Here is a 19,331-nt window from a genome sequence, read left to right as displayed (position 1 = left end):
TACCATGCTAAGTACAAAATGGCATCCATCTTTTCATTTTCAAATTATCCAATTTATAATACATTTCAGCACCTGTTTCATCTTACTAGTTGTATTTGATGAAGAGATTCTTTGCTATTCTCCTCTCTAAAAGTATTCGTGGCTAATTTGTGTTCAACAACAGCTCCCTGGAACGTGGCATTCCATTCTGTAGATATCTATTGCTTAATACCTTGATGTTAAAAAGCCATGGCTTCATGGCATCCACCTCTGCTTCTCCTTTGCTGAGATCATAAACAGCGAGATATAAAGCTCTTTGGGTCATGAAGTGAGGATGGGTACTGTAGAACTCCTCTTGTCCTAATGATAAAAAATTCCCACTGTTTAGAACTTCATTCACTGAGCATCTTCAGATCATAAAAAGTAGCATAACACTTGCTCTCAGACCACTACTTCACAAATGAAATTAATGCTCGCAAAAAATAATCTGAATTAATAGAAAACATGCAATAACTATGAATTTTAGGTAGATATTCTGTGGTATCTCATTGATTGAAATGCAGTGTTGAAATATGTAAGCCAGTTTTCAATCAAGAATTGTAAGGTTCAACAAATGGATAGAGATGGTTGCTGCATACAAAAATCATGCTTCTTATAAAATCTCCAAATCGCCAAAATTTGAACTGCTTTCTTCCTCGCTCCTTCTCTTCTTTTTCCCCTCCTTCCTTTTATTCATCATTTCACCAACTTCAAAATAAGAGTCTTATTCATATGCACAGCAACTGAGATCACGAAGTGTCACAACTGAAGCTAGCCATTTAACATGCATGCAGATGCATTGTGATATAGGCTGTATTAAGCTGCTCACAGACCAAGGTTTAAAAATAGCTTTTCCATAGTTTGAAACACCCCTACATTTTAGAAGTGCTTCAAGAATCTCCCAGATGCAGTCCCTAAATCTTCTGTGATCTTACACAACAGTGGCATTGTACAGCCCAGAGAGGCCCTGACTACAAAAGGGAAAAACAGATTTGAATGGAAGATGGTTCCTCTGGTGATAAAGAGCAATTTCTTATCATTCTAGAGTGTTATGGTTGAAATGAATGATCAAACCACCTTTGGTGATGAGAAATTCCTGAGGCTTTATATAAACGAAGAATTTTGTGCCAATTTGCAGAATTCCCTAACGAATACATGGTGGTTACATGCTTCCTGGTGAAAATTTGCATAATTTTACTGTCTACAATTTGAAATTTCACTCTAAGAATAAGCAACACATTAATGTGTTGAAGAAGTCCACAATGAAGAATAGTAAGCTCTCAACATACCTCCAAAATCCCAGACATTTAATATAAGCTCTTTTTTCATTTTGCCTTTCCCTTGAATGATCCAGTCTTTTACATCAATGCCTACTGTAGCTTTTGGACAGCCCAGCTCAGTTCGCTTGCATTTCATTAGCTGCTGTAACAGTGTCGTTTTTCCACTACCTGTGTTTCCAACAATCATTAGCTTCATTCTGTTATAAGGTACAGCCTTCTTCAGTCGTTGTTGAAGAAATCTGTCACGAAAGAAGTTGGCAGAACTCACAGAAATGTGTAATACAGGAAAACACCAACAGAGCTCGAGACCAAGCAAGGATTGAAAAACATATGACTTCCTTCAAATTTTCAGTATCAGTTTGGTATTACTGGGATTCTAACAGTATATTCTTATTTCTGGTCGGAAATTTAAAGCTTGATTCATAAAGTGTTCTTTTTTGTTGTTAGCTGAAAATTTTGCTTTGTTATTATCTGAAAATGTACTCTATGCAATGCATCTGGGAACACATGGAATGCTGGAAATGACCTGTAAACACCATATAATGCACACTTTATAGAATTATCAATTCTAAAAAAGCACTGAAGCCATATTTTTTTAAATGACTATGGTCAGTTTTTGTTTGTGCGTGCGTGCGTGCGTGCAGAGTAGTAGCTGTACTGGAGATCATACAACAAACCAGCACTTCTCTTCAAAAGAATATGTTGCTTTCTTACTGCTCAGCTTATACCCCAAGAACACAAAACAAGAATATTAGAGAGCTATAGGGAATCAAACCTGATGATGTCTCTGGCTTTGCATCCCACATGTTTGAAGTCCAAATTAAGATGGAGTCCTTCCAAAGGAAGATCCCAAATTTTGGACAGCCTTCCCATTTCATCTGGAAAGAATCTCAGGTCGGGATTATGACTTACATCCAGAGAAGTCAAGTTTTCTAGGAAGCCAATCTGAGGAGGAATCTAAATAAGAGAGTACTTAATAGACAACTAAATGTTAAAGGAAGATTTGTTTGTATAAGCATGAATACCCACATTTAACAAAAGTAGGTATTTTTGTAGTTGTAGTTTACTTCTTTTTTCTTCTTAATAAACAGACCAAATACCCCCTCACTAATATACAAAAAAATTCATAATTAATTCATTATGAAAAATGATTATATCACACATTCCAGATCAAAAGCTTAATAGAATACTGCAATTTTCTTCACAGGAAAAATTATTCCCAGTAACATACCATTTCACTACTAGAATTTACAGAGATGTATGAACATTAAAAACTGAATTAAACTGAAAAGTGTCTTGATTTTCTTTAGGTAGAATTTTATACTTCACCTCCTTTAACTTGTTGTTGGACAGGTGTAGCTTTTCTAGCCTAGACCAAGCACATGCCTTTTCACTCAAGTCCAAGACGCCTATTTGATTATGATTAAATAACAGCTCCCTTAAGTTTAATGATTTCCAGTGCACCGGTCCAGGCAGACTTATGATCTTGTTTTGGCTTAGATCTACTGATCGCAAACTAAAATCATGAAAATACAGAAAAGAAAAGTTAGCAAATGAAATAAATCAAACTGAGATTAATTGGAACTGTACTGCTTCTCAATAAACAGATAAATGGTATCAGAACAGACAGTTTTCTGTCAGGAACGTAGATGGGAAGGCAGGAACTACTACTGTGAGCGAAAGTAATTAAGATGATATAGGTCTTCACTACCACAGAAAAAATAACAAGAAAATACATATTAATAATACAGCGTAATGTGTTCTCATTGTGTTTGCCAGTGAAATAAATTTCATGAAGATAAAAGTTCATATATATTTTGTATACATTCCAGATAGTAAATTGCAGACAATGTAAGTAAGCATACATACTGAGATAACAGAAGGGCTCTTTCTGTGATTTCTGATCTGCTCCACCTCCAGCACTCACATCCACCCAATCTATCCGACACCTGACTTGATATCTCTTCCAGTGCTACTCCCACCACCTCATTCTAGTGACCATAGAAAAAGCCTAAGTCCTGATTTTCACATGAGTAATGCTTTGAAGGTACAGCAAAATAAATGTCACATGCATCATTATCACAGTTCCATATAGAGGAAGTGTCATTCTTTGAGAACAAATATCTTGTGATATTTGGGAAGTGAAAAAGATAATTTCAGTGAACACGTGCAAAAATCTGAAGATGCAGAACTTCCTGAGAGGGAAAAATTGCCAGTATATTTTAATTAATTTATAAATTAAATTAATTACGCTCCTCTTAGAACAATTGTGTGCTTCAGCAGTCAAGTAACATTTCTAAAAACAACTATTTGAATCTGAGGAACAATTCTTCTCAGAATGATGAAGAAAAAGGACTGGCTTCAGTTAAAAGATACTTCTAAGCAATTAACCTTGAAGAGAGAATTTTCTAAGAACCAGTTAAATTTGCTGAATTTTCTGCTTAACAAAGGCCACAAAATTTTCTTCATCAAGAATTGGATATTAACTTTGATAAGTAAAAGAACAACTTACTGTGGTAGAAGAAGAATTGTTTCTGGAACATTAATAAAGCAATTTTGGGATAATTTTAAGGTTGTTATGCTAGATGACAAATCAGGTATTATCTCTAGAATAGAAAAGAAGTTAATACTATTATTTTTCAGAACTACTTAAATTATTTTTCATACTATAGCTTTCTAAAATCACAGACAGATTAAAAGGTCAGGTGATCATCTTCTATACATAGGTCCTTATATAAATTGCCCAGGACAGAAATATAATCTTATTTTAAAACTTATTTACTGAGTTTCCCAAATTAGAAAAGCATATAACAGAGTTGACGTACTTGTTTTTAACACATTATATCCTTTAATATTCCATCTCAAATTGGCCTTAAAGACTGTAATAATCTTTATGTACACTCATGTAACATTTCTATAATTCACAAAATAACTTTGAAATCCTTGAAGAAAATACACTAAACCACTGAAATACATTCTAGACTGAATTACATTGCTTAAACATAGGGGTCTGGTGAAGGTGAGCTAGTCTGTGGTACCTGAGCTATCTGCACATCTTGACGATTCAACACATAAGCTATGGAGACCTGCTTTTCCCAAGTGGGATACCTCAGGGCATCTCAAATTACATCTGTATTTAGGCAAGTGAATCAAACATCCTATCTTCTTCAAAATACTATGCTGGATATAATAGTGTAGTAATACTTGACATGTATCTCAGTACATTATTAGACCTGCAGTAGTAATAGATTTTCAAGCTAACCTTGAACAATTTCCTCCAGCTTGAGCTTTCCCCAGCAGAATGCAACATCTCAGCTACACTCAACCATTTTTACAGCTTCCACTACAAATATAAGAGCAAGATCAGTTCTATCCTTCAAGCTCCAAGTACACTGCTTCTAGCTGAAGCAGTATAGACAAGGACAAGCATACACGCTATTCCCCTTCAAACATATTCTCCCAAGACTCCAAATGCTGGTGAGTAGGAATTATGTGAGTGGTTTCTAGGAGGTGGGTCATAGAGACATACCAAGAGCATTCATCCTGGCATTGAACAGCTCCAGTTTTATACAGCTCATGAAGACATTCTCAGCAAGGGATGAAATATTGTTCTTACTGATATTTAAAATTTTCAGCTCTTTCAAGGAGAGGGGTGAAGATAAGCATGAAATTTTGTTTCTGTGATAAGAAGAAAAGAAAAATCCATGTCTTATTCATAAACTATTAGATAAAAAAGTAAAGATAAAGATTATTAATTACGACATTGTAATTCCTACACAGGCAAATCAAAATATAACATTTATCTAAACACTGACTAGTCATCAAAAATACTGGCACTTGTGGTAACATGGAATAACAAGACTGATATTAAAATTGCTTTAATTAATGTGGAGAATGTATGTCTGATAGCACTGCAGGGTGTCATTTCCTGATTATGCACTGTAGCTCAAACCCACACAAAGAGAACTAATGTGTTTGTGAGCCTGTTTCCTGAAGAAGTGCATTTGCAGGATTATAACCACAGGAAGACTGTCAATCAATATATTCCAAATAGGGGACACAATTGAGGATTTGTATATGATGTTACAAAATACTGTGGAAAGAAAAACACCAGAGACAAAGATTCTGAAAATACATTGATAGAAGTATCATGCAGCAATGTGCTGTCAACAATGTTGCTAATATAGCTCAAAATAAAGCTTATGAAGAAATGCAACAGGATTTTAAATTTCAAATCGTGTTTTTGTGAATTTGATTCACATATTTAGCACTGCTTGGTTTAGTTAAATAAATGGCTCTTTTTACTCTGTGAATTTCTGTGTGAGACATATGACAACTTTACTTAAATTATAGTAAAATTATAGCTGCATTTGAGATAGCATCTACATTTTACAGAACTGTAAACGTTATTGTTTGCATGAATTCCCAAGAGGTATGAATTGATTCACTCATTAACAAGTATGATAAAAAGTGCTGGTAAACAAAAAAACCCACAACATATTTTCTTTTCTGGCATCTAAAGCATAACCAAAACATGAGTGAGACTTGTCAAAAACCTGTGGCTAATACAAAACACAGTGAAAACTGTATTCTGTACGATCTAGCTAAATGTAGACAATACAGACAATCTCGGGGATGAACAGTGTAGTGGTAGAAAAATACTGAACTACAACATTTTCAGTACAAGAATGCAGTGCTATTAGATTGAAGACTCTCTGATGCTCTAATGTTCTTTGTCACACAACACAGATCTGAACAAAAGTACAGATTCAGAACGTAACATCAGTGTCTCTCTGCTGATAAAATGATCCTTTCCATTCTACAGCAGAGACCATTCTGGATAACAAATACATTATCTCTGCTATGTTTGTGGTGCTACAGTCCATTTATGAATGCTGCTCTCACCCTTCCAGCAATAGCTGTTCGAGTTTTTCAGCAACATTTGCAAGAAACTCAGGAATGCACTTCAGCTGATTGTATGAAAGATTAAGTTGCTTTAGGGTTGGACATCTGAGATGTGGATCCAAAGCAAACGAAGGTCCGATGTCGTTTCGAGAGATATCAAGATATGTAATACAATTCATTTTCAGCAAATAAGTAGGAAAAGATGTAAATCGGTTGCTGTGCAAATCCAAGTAAGTCAAGCATTTCAAGTTCTGAAAGCAAAAAAGAGATGTTAAAATGAAACAAAAACATGAATTTATAGGTTTTAAACTGAGTTATGCTTTACAAAGTTTATTACTTGACATTTGTCTGACTAGGAAAAATAGCAGAAAATATCAACAATACTAATGTAACCAGAAATATTTCTATTAAGGAGTAAAATTTAAGTATTATTTAAAATAAATTAGCTCAGTTTCATAACATTGAACAATTATGAACTGCCTGCAGGTCTCAGTTTCATTTATTGTGTTACTCAGAATAACATCCCTAAAGCAGTCCTCTGATGAAAACACTTTAATACAGACCCATGAAAATGTGTTTCCAGTTGCACCTAAATCCTGAATGAAAACAGTAAACGTATGAAGCATACAAAAAATATACACACATACTCAAGAGTAGTATTGTTTTGAGTTAAAGACAAACAATTTATTGTAACTAATCTCAACTTGTATTATATAAAATTATGCAGCATTACTTCACACAGTTGTTCCGGAATGTCTGTAAGAGCATTTTGGTGGAGCTCCAGTTTATCAAGATGTTCCAAATGACTCATTAAGCTGCTGTTCTGGCTGATGGCATCAATGTTCTCCAGCTCATTTGATGAAAGATCTAGTGATTTAATACACTCCTTCTCTGAGATCAATGAGGAAAGACTGTCCGATGGTCTTAAATGCAGTGAGCTTTTTGAGATTCCTTCTATAAAAGCAGACATGGGTAAAATAGTATTTCACTTAATACATAACTAAAATTCAGATGAATCAGACTAGGATCTAAATAAGCAGATGCCAGTGAATGTTTGGATATTAGCCATGTCCAAATCCATGATGATTTCTGAGGAGACAGAAATTTAAGAGACAGCAGGGAAGAGACAAAGGCTTATGCACTGCACAACAGAGATAGTATTTGAAAACTAATAAGGGCACTAATGAAATTACATTGTCTGTATAATTCTACTTAAATTATTTGAGAAGTCCAGGAAAAGATACTGCATTATATATACACTACTTGTATTCCATGGTATCGGTTAAACATAAAATATGATCTCTTCATAAACAATTATATAATCTACTCATGCTTGTGAAAGCATTAAGGATTAAACAGCCTTATTACATATGCTAAATTGTACAGTTTACTTACTGGGAGGTTCATCTGAATGCAATAATTTTCTTCTTTGTTTCACTAACGGTTCATAATCTGAGCCAGGTCCCTGGAAAATCCCAAAACAAAACAAACAAAAAACCAAAAACCAATAGGTATGAAAGTATGCAGATATATGAAATGATCTGAATTCAGGAAACTTCTTTTAATGCAGTTTCTTTTAATTGGAACTTCCAGGCAGAAAACAGAGAGACTGAACTTCACAACACTAAAATTTTAGTCATTTTAAGATTCATAAAACTTACTGATTCATGCAATATTAAACTACAGTAGATGTCAGAGTGAAAAGAATGTAGTGCATTTATTAACAACTTAAAATGATTTTCACTGGGTTGGGGCGAAGGGATGAAGAACTTTTCCTTACACTTGATTATTAACAGTTTTGCACTAGGCAACACAGATGTTTTAACAGAAGGAACCTGGAATGAATACAAGTGTGGCTTACCACAGAGTAGGAATGTCGTGGTAAAGTAGGAGAACCTCTTTGAAAGGCAATTTCCCTACAATATAAATCAGCAACTGCAACGGAATTGGACTTCTTTTTTCTAAAAACTGAACCTTCACTTCCTAGGACAAAGAAATAACACAGGAACATAGGTAAATAAGATGTTGCATTTAAAACTGAGGCTCAGAATTCAACTGTAAGATATGTGCTGACACAGAAAGGAGAGACATATTTCAAAAGATCAATAAGAGCAGGAACTTTCTGGTTAATTGTGTGGACAACTGGCCTAGAATATCAATGTTTTACAGTACAAGGGCCATGCCTACCTGACAAATTCAGAATACAAACAGCAGCTTGTTACATTGGTGATCTATCACTTAAAATTTCTATTAAGTTTACATTATTATACATTTTAGTAACACATCTTATTGCTACTGTGGTGTCAATAACTTTTTAATATGGAAGAAGTCTGCATTTAAATTGATGCTTTTAATTTTCAAATACCTCTTTGGCTTTGGTGATGACTTAGGGTCATCTGGGTTTAATGCTCCTTCTCTCAAAGGTAGCTTTTTAACTCCTAAAAGCCCTCTTGTTAGCAAAACCTGTATTCTTTTTTACCATAGTTTACATAAGACTTTAAAACCTTCTATGTGAAAATAATACCTATCAGTAACAGTCCTACAAAAATGAAAAATGGTGCTGAATGATGTAAAGGAAATGAACAGAAGACAATTAAAAAATCCTTAGGATGATCCAATTCATAAGTTCATAAGGTTGGAAAGGACCTATAAGATCATCTAATCCAACCATCCTCCTATCACTATCTCTACCCAACTACTAAATTAAATCCTTTAGCACCTCATCTAAACGCTTCTTGAACAGCGTTAGGGATGGTGCCTCAACCACCTCCCTAGGCAGGCCATTCCAGTGCCTGACCACTCTTTCAGAAAAGAAATGCTTCCTCAGGTCTAATCTAAATCTTCCCTGGCGCAACTTGTGGCCATTCCCTCTCGTCCTGTCGTTATTTATCAGGGAGAAGAGGCCCACCCCCTCCTCACCACAACCCCCCTTCAGGAAGTGGTAGAGTGCAATAAGGTCTCCTCTGAGCCTCCTCTTCTCCAGACTAAGTATTAATATTATTTTAATATTAAAAAATTAATATAATTATTATTATTCTCCAGACTAAGTAATTACTCAAGTTCTTAATCTGTGATGATTTTAACACTTTTAAAACACAACAGTGACATCTGAATTAGTAAAATGCATGTTATAAGGCAGTTTCCTGTTGTTATTAAGTAATGCAGACAGAAATGCTGTCTTATATAAATCAAAGGCATATCATGCTCTTGACACGGCTACCAAGAACGATGTTGGACTAAACAAAAACTTGTCATTTACACTTTCTGATCAGTTGGATACTTTTGGTTCATAGGTACATTAGGTTGGAAAGGACCTACAAGATCATCTAGTCCAACCATCCAATTGGGATAGGACTTATTCCACCTAATTTATTTTTTAACAACATAATTCTTTATACTGAACTTAGTTGTGTTCTTTTCATTTATAGTCAAGTCAGGGAACAGAGTATTTCTGAATCACAGTTACCTGACTTGGTGAGACATAATGTACTCCTGAAGCACTTGTGCCTTGTGTTTTGACTACAGAGGAAGCATACAAGAACTGGACATCAAAACAGCTTACGTAAGCTTACCTCAGAAGTAGGCATCAACACAGTCAATAGCTAAAAATAGTTGGATGAATCCCATCTTTTCAATAAGAAAGTAACTGTATGTATTCCAGTTCAGAAATAACTTATTTTAAATGGATAACTGAATAGAATACTTTAAAGGCAATACTTTTGCAGGTAAAGCACATACTCATTCACCATAAACTATTTTTCAAGGTTATCACAAACAAAATTTTACATAAAAGTGTATATATACGTATATTTTTTTCCATGCAAAGTGTTTCATCCCCAAATACAAACCAACAAATGACAAATGTTTTTTTTAATTATTATTTTTTATTTTTTTCCTCAGCTGAGTCTTACAATTCCCTAAATAATCTGAAGGAATTCATAGTTATGGCCTCATCAGACTTGGACTACTAAAAAACAAACAAACACAATTACCTTCACTGTCAATATCATCACTCAAAGGAAAAACAGTGTCCACTAATGGGTCAGAAATGAAATTCCAATCACAGTTTTTATCCACTCCATCTTCAGAGAAGTTTAGATCAGAACAAGCTTCTGATCTATCCTCAGAAATATTCTTCATTTGATATTTAAGCACCATTCTTGCCAGCGCAGAACCTGCATCTGTATAGACCAGAAACCAAGAAGACAACATATTCTCTGGATAATGCACACGTTTTAAAAAATAACAGAAATACTTGATTTATTTTCAAGGTTTGGCAGATTTTCTACAACTATGAAGAGAGTCTCAAACAAAGATCTTCATCTAAAACAATATTACCAGGAGATAATAACACTCATAAGTTCATAAGTTCATAAGGTTGGAAAGGACCTACAAGATCATCTAATCCAACCATCCTCCTATCACTATCCCTACCCAACTACTAAATTAAATCCTTTAGCACCTCATCTAAACGCTTCTTGAACAGCGCTAGGGATGGTGCCTCAACCACCTCCCTAGGCAGGCCATTCCAGTGCCTGACCACTCTTTCAGAAAAGAAATGTTTCCTCAGGTCTAATCTAAATCTTCCCCGGCGCAACTTGTGGCCATTCCCTCTCGTCCTGTCGTTATTTATCAGGGAGAAGAGGCCCACCCCCTCCTCACCACAACCCCCCTTCAGGAAGTGGTAGAGTGCAATAAGGTCTCCTCTGAGCCTCCTCTTCTCCAGATTAAACAATCCCAGCTCCCTCAGCCGCTCCTCATAAGACTTGTGCTCCAGACCCCTCACCAGTTTTGTTACCCTTCTCTGAACACGCTCCAGGGCCTACTTGTAGTATAGCAAATTCTGTGTACACTCACTTTGTCTTCTTGGTGGAGTAAGCTTATCTGGGAACAAAGGAATGAGCCAGGAAGGCTCAAGTCTCCCAATACCAAACCCTCCAAGACATATACTGCTGTTGGCGACATCAAGGCTAAGCTTCTTTAAGAGCAAGCTGATGATTTGGCTATCTCCTCTCTTTATACTGATGGTCAAAGCACTCCGAACATCCTGCTCTCGAGCACCGTTGGCTAATAGCAATTCCACCAGCTTAGGATTATTTCCTTTTTCACAAACCTAATGCAAGAAAACAATTAACAAGTTTATGTGAGGGACTACAGACAACAACTGAGATTGCAGTAAGAGACATTCTCAAATTAAGATTAATTGTATTTTTAAGATTCTGCTCTCTTTTCAATTACACAATTCCCTGTGCCTTAGGGCGTAGGGAATTGCACTTGAGCACCAACTCCCATTTTCATGAAGTCTTAACCAAAATACAGCAAATGCCTGAGCTCTGTCATTGCTATTTCTGCCATAAACTCACATAATTTTCAGGCAAAAATTAATAATGATTTAGATTGTTTGGCTACTGAATGTGGTTTAAGGGAAAAAAACACTCCTAGTGGTTATTTTGCCACATCAGCAGGATATCAGATGCAAGGGCAACAATGCTGAAACTCATCATGCCTTGCCTAGTGCTGGGGTCTCAAGCCTACTGGCTTCAGTTAGCTCAGCTCCTTCCAATCTCTCAGCCTGCATTGCTACACAGAGCAGTGTTGATTATGAATATTACAAATACTTTTAGAATGAATGCCTGTTACTTTCACATTTTCCATTGTGGTTGACTAACAATAATTTGCCTGCTTCAGACTCCATGGATGGGTGGTCTGTTGAAAATCCATCTGTGCTGGATGATAACCCAGACAGCTCTGCTGGCAGAAGTCTTCATGGGAACACTTCCTGATTTACTTCAGGCAAAACTTAAGAGTTGCCTCAGACCAAACATTTAAAACTTGGACACTAAAGCAAAATTAAGAAGTGCTCATATAGTTTCTCCTAATTTTTTTAAAGACATTCACAGTTAACAGGGAATACTGATAAGCAGACGGGAACAGCCTTGGCCTTGTTTAAGACATCAGTGTGTTTCAGACAGTTCAGGTTCTGTATGTGATCACTGGATAAATCACTTTGCAGCTAGTACACATGCAGTCATCCTAAGATATTACATTACTGTAGCTGTGCTGATAGAAAGTCTTTAAATCAGCAAAAAAACTGATGACTGCATTGATCTGTAAGTACAACACAAAGTAAAAGAGACCACCATCAGGCATTTTAGAAATAATATTCACTGCAGATCTAGCAGAGTGAAACTTTACTGTGGTACACTGAAACCTATTTATGCATAGTGTTGCCTGCTGGGCTGTCTGCATTTCATAGGTTCATAGGTTCATAAGGTTGGAAAGGACCTACAAGATCATCTAGTCCAACCATCCTCCTATCACTATCCCTACCCAACTACTAAATCAAATCCCTTAGCACCTCATCTAAACGCTTCTTGAACAGCGTTAGGGATGGTGCCTCAACCACCTCCCTAGGCAGGCCATTCCAGTGCCTGACCACTCTTTCAGAAAAGAAATGTTTCCTCAGGTCTAATCTAAATCTTCCCCGGCGCAACTTGTGGCCATTCCCTCTCGTCCTGTCATTATTTATCAGGGAGAAGAGGCCCACCCCCTCCTCACCACAACCCCCCTTCAGGAAGTGGTAGAGTGCAATAAGGTCTCCTCTGAGCCTCCTCTTCTCCAGACTAAACAATCCCAGCTCCCTCAGCCGCTCCTCATAAGACTTGTGCTCCAGACCCTTCACCAGTTTTGTTGCCCTTCTCTGAACACGCTCCAGGGCCTCAATGTCCTTCTTGTAGTGAGGGGCCCAAAACTGAACACAGTACTCGAGGTGCGGCCGCACCAGAGCTGAGTACAGGGGGATGATCACCTCCCTGCTCCTGCTGGCTACACTATTTCTAATACAGGCCAGGATGCCGTTGGCCTTCTTGGCCACCTGGGCACACTGCCGGCTCATGCTGAGCCGAGCATCAACCAACACCCCCAGGTCCTTTTCCTCTCTACATTCTTCAAGACTTCAGAGTGCTTAGGATGAGCTGAATTTGGAAGATCAGATCATGTACTGAGCTCTTACAGGTAGCTTGATGCCATCTATGCCTAATCTGTTCAGAAAAAGCACCTGGGAGTCTGAAAAGCTTGAACTTGTCTCAGCTGAAGTCTTCCTCCTCAGAAACACTCTTAAGCTAAGTCACTACTTGTGTGAACTCTGGTTTGCATGTGAGTAGGGTGAAGAAGTAGAAAGCTTAACTTTCAAGTGACCTTGCATCAGAATTGAGCTAGCAGTGTGGGCATGTTCTAGGTGACAGTAACCATGAGGCTCAGAGAAGTGAAGAGTGAGTATCAAAATGGGCCTGAAGTCATCAAGAAAAGCAACGGTTGTCAACACCTAGGTGACACCTAGGTGTCTACTTTAGAGAGTGCCACTGTGTGCTGGCATATATAGGTATGCACAAAAAGAGAAGAGAACCCCAAAAGCAGAAATTTTAAAGCAATAAATCTACATATATTTTCATGTATTACCTGATAGATCAAAGAGTTAGTCTTTGTCTTCTTATTAATATCAGCTCCCAGTAGAAGTAAACATTCAGCCATAATACTATTGCACTCAATACATGCTTTTTCAAGCATCATGTTCTTTAAATCATCATTTTCAGCTATTTTAGCAAAGCATTTACAACACAGGCTTTGAAACTGAATGGGAACACAAACAATCAAAGTTAGGGCAAAAAAAGCATCAACATTTTTCAAGTTGTGGAGCAGTCACAGACGAGAGAAGACACATACCTGTCGATCTCGCTGGTTAGTGAAGCACATAGACATTTGGTAGAAGATCACAGTGTCAAATGATTCGTGTATCAGCAGCTTGGCAAAACAAGGAGAAAAACCAAGAATCGACAGAATCGCACGAAATCCCTACAAACACAATTAAAAGACTGTACAAACACTGTTTAAAATGTGTCATCTTCAAACAAGTCATGTAACAAAACCAAATTGCGACCTAAAGATACACACTTCACTTATATGTTTTGCTGTTAAACTGCAATAACTCACAAACTGAGAGAAGGCAGGAAGACCTGGTGTTTTTACATTTTTAGAGCTGTAGTGTCATGCTTGCTTAGCTGACACACTTAAGCAGATATTAACTGACATTTTGAAAGACCCAATTACGCACACTAATATCCAACAACATCCTGCCTGACACATGTACTCGTGATTTCCTGAAAACTGTATAGAGGAAACAATCTGTTTTTAAGGAGATGCATCATATATCCTAATGTGTTGCTCCAGAATCCTTAACTTTAAAAAAGAAATGCATAGGCAAATTGAAAAACTGTACCAAGAAATTAAAAAGAAATACATAGTTATTCTGTGATTCTGCAAGTTCACCTAGAAGAGTGAAGTGGGTAAACAATGGACTCTAATTCAAACCTCACTGAGACTTTATTTAATGACTTTATTTAACTTCCTTATTTCTCCACATTATTTTGATGTTTCTCTATACTGCTTCCTAAGCAAAACTTAGAAGCTGTGGGAAAAAAAAAAGAAGTAAAAAAAGGAGGTTGCACTTGTGATATTTCCCGACTGATTTGAAACAGATGTGTAGACTGATTTGAAACAGATGAAACTTTCATAAGTTGATCTCACAGGGAAACCATTCCACCAGAAAAATTAAGCTGGCAACAAACAGGGAAAGTTTCCAAGGTAGAGGAAACAGAACTTTCACTGAGGACTGAATGTGCATTCTCAGACAGAATAACAAGAATTCCATTTCCATAATCAGAAGTAGATCCAAAATCTGTCACTCTGACGCAGAATTCCAGCAGTATCTTTTTTTTTTAATTCAAAATTCTTAAAAATGTGTTCTAGTTTGCCAGATAAATGTCCAAACTTAAGCTTATACATATTCTGGAATTAATATGTGCCTCTACAAAACCCATCTCTATGACAATCATATTGGCTTAATTGTAAAGGCTTACATTAATCTAGTAAGTGTAGTAAAATAAAAGAAGAATTAAATAAAGTTTTTCCTCAATGATATAAATACAGCAAAATAATCTTATAAAGTATTGTCTTTTTTTTTAATCTTTGTAGGTAGAAATAACACATACGTGCATCTGGATTTCAGTGACCTCTTTAAATCGTCGCAGAGTAGAAACCAGAACAGTTGCCAGAACATGCATAGTTGCAATACACAAACTCTTTCTTGTAAGCAAAAAGAGCAGAAGACTCAAACCCAAACTCTGTATGTCTTTAAGAAAAAAGAAAAATTTAAGATGATTGTTCAGACATTCTGAGTGGAATAAACCTGTGGCCAAAGTAGAGAATTACTGTTAACATTCTAGCTAGTTACTTGCATTAGTTATTACAGGGCTAAGCATTAAGAGAGGTTATACAGTCCTGCTGCCTTTTCTTGACATGTAACCTACTTCATATCCAGTACTAGAGTGTAATAATCAGGCAAAAGATTGTATGGTTCATCAAACCCTTCTTACATCATCATTCACATTCAACTAACAAAATACCTTCCATACCTTGTTCATCTGGATACATCTGTAGGGTGTGAAGCACAGTGTCAGTGGCTCCTTGCTGTGTTAAGATTTCCAAAGCACCAGTGCACTCAGCTACAGAAGTAAGTAGTTTTAATCCACACCTCTGAATGCTAGGATTTCCAATAAACTAACAGAGAAACGAATATAAAGTTGGATAAACAGTCTGTTTTGCTATAAGGCAATAGAAGAGTTGCTAATGATTACTGTTCTTAAAGCATGCAAAATTACAGTTGATTTGACAATAAATAACAAGTACTACAATTATAAAATTATTCTTCCAGCTCCTTATAACCTCCTTAGATTTCTACCAGAGACTGGGATGTTCGTTTTTCTCACAAGTTGGAACCATTTTCCCACGAAAAGGAAACTGAGAATATGTACTTTGTTTATAATTAAACTGGAACAAAAATGGGGTTCTGTGAAAACAAGGGACAAGTGACAAATATAAACCATTTATAGAGTTACAAAAAGAAGAAGCTATGAAGCAATATAGGTATTGCAATATAGGTATCAAGATTTTAAGTTTTGTTTTCCACTATAGGGCAATTCAATAGTTTCTTTTTGATAATTTATCACAATTTTTCCTCACTCTTAGCTAGAGGAAACCTAGGTAACATGGAGGAAACTTATATAAGGCCTAGATCTGAAAGTGTGTGGATGTCATAGTGACTGTAACATTGCAAAATTATTTAAGTGAGCTCATGCCCATCTTGTTCCTTATTCCTTCTCTACTATTTCATAAAAATATGAAAATTTCTAGCAGTTCTGGTTGATAATAACCCAAAGCCACAAACCAGAAGGATAAAAAAGGCATGTAATATGGTCACAAAGCACTGAAAACTAATACAGTCTGAAGTAAAAATTTAATTCCTGTTAACTCCTGTTTCCTATTCAGGTTGAGAAATGACAGGGGAAAATTATGGAATTGAAGAGCACAAAGGACGGATATAATTGAGAATCACTGCTCTCCTGAAAGCAAAAGAGAATTTATCAACAGAAGCAATACTAAAAAGCCACCCATTTCAATGTGTAGTTGAGGCAAAGGCATGAGAACACCTTTTGTGTATAAAATAGGCCATTAACAAAACCACAAATAAACTGCCCACTAAAAAAGAAAAAAAAATAGCACTGTTTTTATAAATATGAGTTAGAATTACTGTATAAAGAAGATGATCTTATGTACCCTAGAACAAAAAGTAAGAAAAGAAATCCCCAACAATAAATGAAACTGAAGGTTAGGACTGGTTTGATCAAATCAATTGTAAAATTACTATGGAATTAAGAACTATAAATGATTCATCACTGCATGTGCAAAATAGGGACAAAGTTCATTAGGATGAAGCTTTAACTGTACCCTGTTCAAAGCACCAAGCACCAAGGAATGAGTTCCCTCCAGCAGACACTGGCTTTTAATGACTTTTACTGTAAGCGTGAAAGCAGCATCTCCCATATTTCTGGAAGAACTGTTCTGATCTTTCTTTGTATCTGAAACAATAGAAAGTAGGCTTCATCAGTACAGATTTAATATTCTCCCCAGTTATCAACCCGCTATTACTAATCCAATATTGCAACTAAATTGAACAAACAGCCTAAAAAACTCAGCAGGTGTATTTCTGATTTTTAATGACATTTTCAGAACACTGTATTCACAGGAATGGGAACTTCTCTGGATCCACAATGTAGTACAGAGTACACCGTGTTTGAAATGACAGTTTTACCATATGTTTGCTCAGCATTTACTGTGAAAATGTAAAATCATGCCAAAGAATCTTGCCCAGGGTACAGTGCAATACATTACTACTTCCTTGAGCGACGTGGTTTCTTGGTGCTCCTGATTACTTCAGCATGCCCCTTCCTTCTTGGAAGGAGACACGATAAAGAAACCATACACTACTCATTGTTTTTCACTTCACAGCACATCAGAGGGCAATTTTTACCCACAGATGACATCAGTGGGATGTGAACATGAATTAAAGAACACAGAATGGTCTATCAGATTTACTTTTCTTGTAGTCATCAGTACTTACAGAAAAATGGCACTACACAAAGTACTGAGATTTCCTACAAAAGTCACTTCAGCATTCATACTCATTCTGATTACTATTTTCCCCAAAATGATTTTTAACACTCTAATTATGTGCAAATTCCAATGCTCTGTGTTTCATTACACTTTAGAAGGGTCTCATTTGAAGGATTCTCACAAAAAAATACCCTGGCCTTCATGATAGAACAGATGCAGAAGTTTTTAATCCTCCTCCTTATTGAAAAAGTTTGGCTGTACTAGGATTATAATTCAATTAATAGAAAGAAGCTGAAAAGCTGTAATCAATCTGCATGTTAGCGAAGTTAGAAGTTAGTGAAGATTTGGTTTCTCTTGTGCTGTTGAAAATGGTGTATAGTAGTATATTTCATATTTCTGAATCACTGCCTTGGTGTCTGAGATCCAATTCTGCTGTTCCTTCCGAGATGCACTATTGCATTTTGTGATAAAACTATGTTGATATCATTATCACTGCTTGCTCTCACTTTAAGATCATCCATGATGAGAGTACACAATCACAGCAACAGCTCCACAGTCATTCCCTTAATTCTTTACATTAGACTTAAGCCATCACTGATGAAATCAAAGGAATATCAGCTGTGATAATTTAGGCTTGTTACTTTCAATGAATTGAAAGTTTTCCTCTATCTTATACATTCTGTATGTAAATCACAAGATTTAGAGCTGCTATGCTAAACATGGGATTTTGGTAATTTGTTAGTGAAGGCTGTCACATTAGATGAGGAAGACTAAAACCTAGCTGTCTAACTAAATTCTCCAATGTGGCGTACGGTGCCACACCAGCTATGTTCTTAGATGACTTACCAGGCATCATAAAGTGTAAAAGGACTCGAAGTGCTTCCAGTTGTACAGAAAGTGATTTTTCATGTTTCCTCATGGCTTTTACAACTTCTGATGCAGCTACTGTCATTATGTCCAAATGAGGGAAACTGAAAATGTTATTTTTAATTAAATGTTATGTTTATTTACTGTATTTCTAAGTTTTACATACATTTGCTTCTTTCTCTTAGCTTTTAAGCACTGCTTACCTGTGATATTCCTTTTCAACACTGTAAGTGTGTTTAAGCTGCATAACAAATAAGTTATTTTCATTCCATTTCATGAATGCAGAGTACGTAATTCAGTTTGAGACAACTGAGAGGTAATTTTCAATTCAGTCCAGAATACTGACACACAGAATCACAGAACTGTAGGGGTCAGAAGGGACCTCTAGAGATCACTGAGTCCAACCCCCTGCCAAAGCAGCTCCCTAGCCCAGGTTGCACAGGTAGGTCCAGGCGGGTCTGGAACATCTCCGGAGAAGGAGACTCCACCACCTCTCTGTGCAGCTGTGCCACTGCTCCGTCACTGCACTGGGAAGGAGTTCCCACACACATTTGTGCAGAACTTCCTATGCTTCAGTTTGTGGCTGTTTCCCCTCATCCTATCACCACACACTGCAGAGAAGAGTCCAGCCTCGTCCCTTTGCCTCCTGCTCCTTAGATATTTATAGACGTGGATCAGATCTCCGAGTCTTTTTTTCAAGGCTGAACAGACCCAGGTCCCTCAGCCTTTCCTCATAAGAGAGGTGTTCCACGC

The 19,331-nt window shown here is 36.6% G+C and overlaps 1 protein-coding gene across 2 annotated transcripts in view; it reads right to left on the bottom strand.

The window, feature by feature from the left end:
- The window catches only part of LRRK2 (leucine rich repeat kinase 2), a 63,820-nt gene that overhangs the window by 22,952 nt on the left and 21,537 nt on the right, over positions 1–19,331 (bottom strand). For both annotated transcript variants that reach the window (XM_065743588.1, XM_065743587.1), the window contains exons 13-30: positions 18,558–18,682; positions 17,046–17,176; positions 15,674–15,818; positions 15,251–15,390; positions 13,926–14,054; positions 13,662–13,832; positions 11,061–11,316; positions 10,196–10,384; positions 8,065–8,186; positions 7,599–7,668; positions 6,937–7,157; positions 6,204–6,454; positions 4,828–4,976; positions 3,811–3,904; positions 2,628–2,814; positions 2,074–2,255; positions 1,308–1,537; positions 212–339 (exon numbers count right to left, since the gene is read on the bottom strand). In XM_065743588.1, the coding sequence (XP_065599660.1) occupies positions 212–339; positions 1,308–1,537; positions 2,074–2,255; positions 2,628–2,814; positions 3,811–3,904; positions 4,828–4,976; positions 6,204–6,454; positions 6,937–7,157; positions 7,599–7,668; positions 8,065–8,186; positions 10,196–10,384; positions 11,061–11,316; positions 13,662–13,832; positions 13,926–14,054; positions 15,251–15,390; positions 15,674–15,818; positions 17,046–17,176; positions 18,558–18,682 (2,920 nt within the window). The remainder of the gene's footprint in view (positions 1–211; positions 340–1,307; positions 1,538–2,073; positions 2,256–2,627; positions 2,815–3,810; positions 3,905–4,827; positions 4,977–6,203; positions 6,455–6,936; positions 7,158–7,598; positions 7,669–8,064; positions 8,187–10,195; positions 10,385–11,060; positions 11,317–13,661; positions 13,833–13,925; positions 14,055–15,250; positions 15,391–15,673; positions 15,819–17,045; positions 17,177–18,557; positions 18,683–19,331) is intronic.

The sequence above is a fragment of the Cyrtonyx montezumae genome, unplaced genomic scaffold, assembly GCF_038088225.1.
Source record: "Cyrtonyx montezumae isolate F1298 unplaced genomic scaffold, pur_monq_1.0 scaffold_3, whole genome shotgun sequence".
NCBI classification, from domain to species: Eukaryota; Metazoa; Chordata; class Aves; order Galliformes; family Odontophoridae; genus Cyrtonyx; species Cyrtonyx montezumae.
Note: the sequence above shows the minus strand (reverse complement) of the source record. Positions and strands in the feature narration are given on the sequence as shown.